The sequence below is a fragment of the Ctenopharyngodon idella genome, chromosome 5, assembly GCF_019924925.1.
Source record: "Ctenopharyngodon idella isolate HZGC_01 chromosome 5, HZGC01, whole genome shotgun sequence".
NCBI classification, from domain to species: domain Eukaryota; kingdom Metazoa; phylum Chordata; class Actinopteri; order Cypriniformes; family Xenocyprididae; genus Ctenopharyngodon; species Ctenopharyngodon idella.
In genome coordinates, this window is record NC_067224.1 from 22,922,519 (window position 1) to 22,926,613 (window position 4,095).

The 4,095-nt window shown below is 36.1% G+C and overlaps 1 protein-coding gene across 1 annotated transcript; it reads left to right on the forward strand.

The window, feature by feature from the left end:
* Nucleotides 1-358: 358 nt before the first annotated feature.
* nccrp1 (P1, F-box associated domain containing) lies at nt 359-2,941 on the forward strand. Its single transcript, XM_051895438.1, has 6 exons — nt 359-610; nt 1,464-1,550; nt 1,773-1,869; nt 2,233-2,328; nt 2,414-2,552; nt 2,638-2,941. The coding sequence occupies exons 1-6, from the start codon at nt 466-468 to the stop codon at nt 2,785-2,787; spliced, it is 714 nt and encodes a 237-aa protein (XP_051751398.1). The 5' UTR covers nt 359-465; the 3' UTR covers nt 2,788-2,941.
* Nucleotides 2,942-4,095: the final 1,154 nt, after the last annotated feature.

Below are 4,095 nucleotides of genomic sequence, written 5' to 3' on the forward strand. Positions count from 1 at the left end.
TGAACTTTTAATCTTTGCTGACATGATAAAGCTCTTGCTGTTGTCTTTATGGGTGTGGTAAGTTAGTTCACCTCTGTGTTGCTGATCATGAATTATATATTCTATCTTGCCCCAACCTGTTCGTTTTTGTGTAAAACAAGGCCATCAGTAACGAATGAAGTGTTTGAAATACTCCAGACTTATAAATCATTGCGTTCTGTCTTAATGTAGTAAGACATTTGTCCCTGTCTATGCTTGTGTATATTGGTAAAAATGATCAAGTATCCTGACACCATTCATGAATCATGTCGTGAAACAAAGGTGGTCTGTCGTTCCGTGTCCGCATTGTGCAAACTTGCACACTCGTTATTGAGTAAAGTGCAGTAAAGTAGGCAATCTTGCACAAGGCTCTTTTGAACCAGTTTTCTGGGTGGAGCAGTCCATAATAAAAGACTTCCTCGTCGACTGCGAGGGAAACAGTCTGACATGGCGGCGGACTGGAAAAAGAAGTGTGATTCGCAGTGGCAGCTGGGGGCTCACGGTGTCCCCATGCCTGACAGCGTGGACTGGAAATCGGTGTACGAAAAGAAGCCGTTTGAGCGCAACCTACTGCAGAACCCCTCGCCTTACGGTAATGACGTAACACAGACGTATAATGCTAGTGCTGCTAGTTTGCAGTGAATGTATGTTCTTGGCAATAAAAAATAGCAGTGAGTAATTTGATGAAATCTGTACTATTGGAGATCTCAGCTTGAACTTTGCTGTAACTTTCTAACACTGTTGTGTTGAGATAGAGTAGAGGGAATGTGGTTGTAACACGGGTGAGTTGTAACACCGTTAGTTTTACTATTGAGAAATTAGGTACAGCGATGAATCATGCCTGAACACCACCCTACTGGTGTAACGGTAGAAACTGTACTGTTGCTGTGTCTCATTGCGCAGCCTCCGCCCTCCGTATTCATCGGCCGCATTTTGAAGCTGCAGCATTTCAGAAAACTAACCATTACATTCCAAAGTAAAGAAAGAAATTATAGTAATTTACGCCTCACAAGGAATAATAGCAGTCAATTTTATAATAGTTACTTTTCTAAAACGAGACATCCTCGACGACGTATGATTTATTTTAATATTGTTGTTAGCCTATTGTTAATTAATATCAGTAATTGTATGTATGCCTACTAAATTTTTCCAACGATTGCTGTTTTAAAATAAAGTTTTACCTATATTTTTAAATATTCAGAGAAAACATAGGCTACAATTAAATTGATCTATTCATTAAAAAAAAAAAAAAAAAAAATCACAGGGCTGTACCACCAGTCAAACTTTCCCTCCCATACTTTTACATGTGGCCTATTTAGTACTGCAAAAGTTGCCTTTAAATTGTATGGATATTTATATTATTTGCCTACATGGATATTTTACATATAAATATTTTCATGCAAACCTTTTGAACTCATCTTTTTTTTTTCTTGCTTAACAACTAGGTATAAACCACTCCGTGCCACCACCTGAACCCCATCGATCGGAAATACCACCCTCTCCAGACCAGCCACCTCAGTTTGAGCCCGATGGTGAGTCTGCAATCAACACAATAATATGTTCGCTGCCTAAGAAGCTCACCTCTGCTGAATATTACATTCACTGCAATGGAAATGTTATATTATATCTGACATTTGACAAGAACATGAATTGTTAAATGGTTGAACTTTACACCCAAAACATTTGCCATGTCTTTGGTTGCTAATAAAAAAGATGATTGAAAATTGAATCTTATACCTGGATGTTTATTGTAGGTAATTTCTCTGGCTGGAAAACTAGTACAGAAGTTTTGCCATATGACTCTAGTGGAATTCCCCCCGGGGTTGTGGTCTGCCAGCTGCCTCAGTACAGGTGAAGCCCACTTTTGTGAGAAAAATTATCTTTGTCTCAAAAACTTATCAAAACATTGGTCATGTTCCAGTACAATAGAGGTAATTGTATTTAGTCACTTGTCATTAAGCAAAAACTTTATAATTTATAATTTAACAGACTGTTTTACTTTCTTTTTTGTAGCCATTTAAATGCAGGAGGACCCCCGGATTACAATACATAACAATATGTGTTTGCTATATATATATATGGTTTATGATTTGAATCTTTATATGGCTTTGTATTTGAATCAGATATGAGCAAGACATTGGCTTGTCAGTTCTTCAGGGTGAGCAGAAGGTCATATATTCTGTCTGATATAGCCTTTGTGCATCTTTACCTCAGGTGGTTTTCTCTGGAGCAGCATGTGGACCTGAAGGCAGAGGGTCTGTGGGACCAACTGCTGGACAAGTTTCAGCCTGAGATAGTCATTGAGGACTGGTGAGTTGTGAACTACTTATAAAACTAGGTATTTGCATTTTTTTTCAGCAACAGTTATTGGTGTTATAACAGTTATTATGTGTAGGTATGAGGAAAGCCAGCTTCATACATCTATCTATCAGCTCGACGTGAAGCTCTTGGGTGCTGATGCTAAGACGGTCATTAAGCAGCATGCATATAACCCTGAAGAGAACCTGGAGAACTACTCACACACCTGGAAAAAGGTAGCACACACATGCGTATATACATATATTTATATTCATAAATAATTTATATACATGTGTCCACATAACATGTTTATGTGTATAGGTCTCCCATGTATTCTCCAATTATGGACCGGGGGTGAGGTACATTCACTTCCTCCACAGGCTGAAGAACCAGTTCATGGTTGAATTTTTTAATACCAAAGTCACAGACAGCTCGATTATTATCAAGACCAGCAAATCCAGTGTGAAATAATGCAACACAGTCAAATAAACTGGTAGGATGCATAGTTGATGTAGACTTTGATATTTAGAACAAAGCACTATCGACTCAAATGCTGTATAAATTGACTGCACTTTTATAAGATGTATCTAGCAGCATAAAAATATAGTAAAATATTACTCATTCATTTTGTGGCACTGTTTCTTTTATGTATTCACAATAGGACTAGATGCACAGATAGCGCTATTATGTTTTAGTATTTCAGGCCAGCAGATGGCGCTCACTCATTGCAAACAAGACATTGTGAAAATGATCTGTACATAAATGACCAGGTAAAAGCAATTTCTATTAAAATACCATAGTTGCTACAGTTATTTTTACTACTGTAAAATCGTAAATTAATATAGAATCTATGAATCAGGTCTTTAATTTAGAATCTTGTATTTCTGTTTTTGATGACAGTGGTGGCTGTATTTATTTTTAGGGACAGTAGAAACTGGTAATTTATTGTAAGGAGAGTTAACAAACAACATGTAACTATTTTAATAACAACAAATATATTATTATATAGGCTAATATATAACTTGTATAATAACTATTACCATATTTTAATAACTTTTTTTGCGTGAAACAGTTATTGCAAGAATAGCAATCCCTTTTAAGGTTTTAACCCTCTATGGGACTAATTATGAAGTCACAGCTATAAAAAAATAAATGACTATATTTTACATATAATTAAGGCTAAAATCGAAATTAGATTTCTACATCTGACCTTTAATATTTTTTTAGGGTGCTGTCATTTATAACTGACTTTGTCCTATTAGGGTAAATTAGGCTAAATTGTTTTTGGCAAATTGTCTGAAACTTCACACACATTCAAATGCATTTTCATCTGAAAAGTAGCGAAAAGGTCTTAGTGTTTCAAGAAACAATAAAAAGCTTTATTAACATTTCATTTCATCTTGTGCTACTATATTTCATTTGGAGCTCACATGTGAAAATGTCAAAAACTTCAGATGTAATTCAGATGTAACTTCACTGCCTGGAAAGTAGAGAAACCATGTTTCAAAAAAACATTCAAAATTGATTTTTTCTTGGAATTCCAAATCAATTGTAGCACAAGTGAAAATCAACAAGACTTTTCTTTTTCAGTGTACCCCACACTTTCCTCACATAACTCGATTTTAACCTGTTTAGTCATAATTTTTGGAGCATCCCTGCTTGCCATTGTAGTGAGGCCAATAGGCAGTGGCTTCTTTCCTGACCTCTTGTTGTAGTGTGGATCACATCTTCCAAACTGGCATAGGATAATGTACCAAAATGCCTGACTTTCACAAGAAT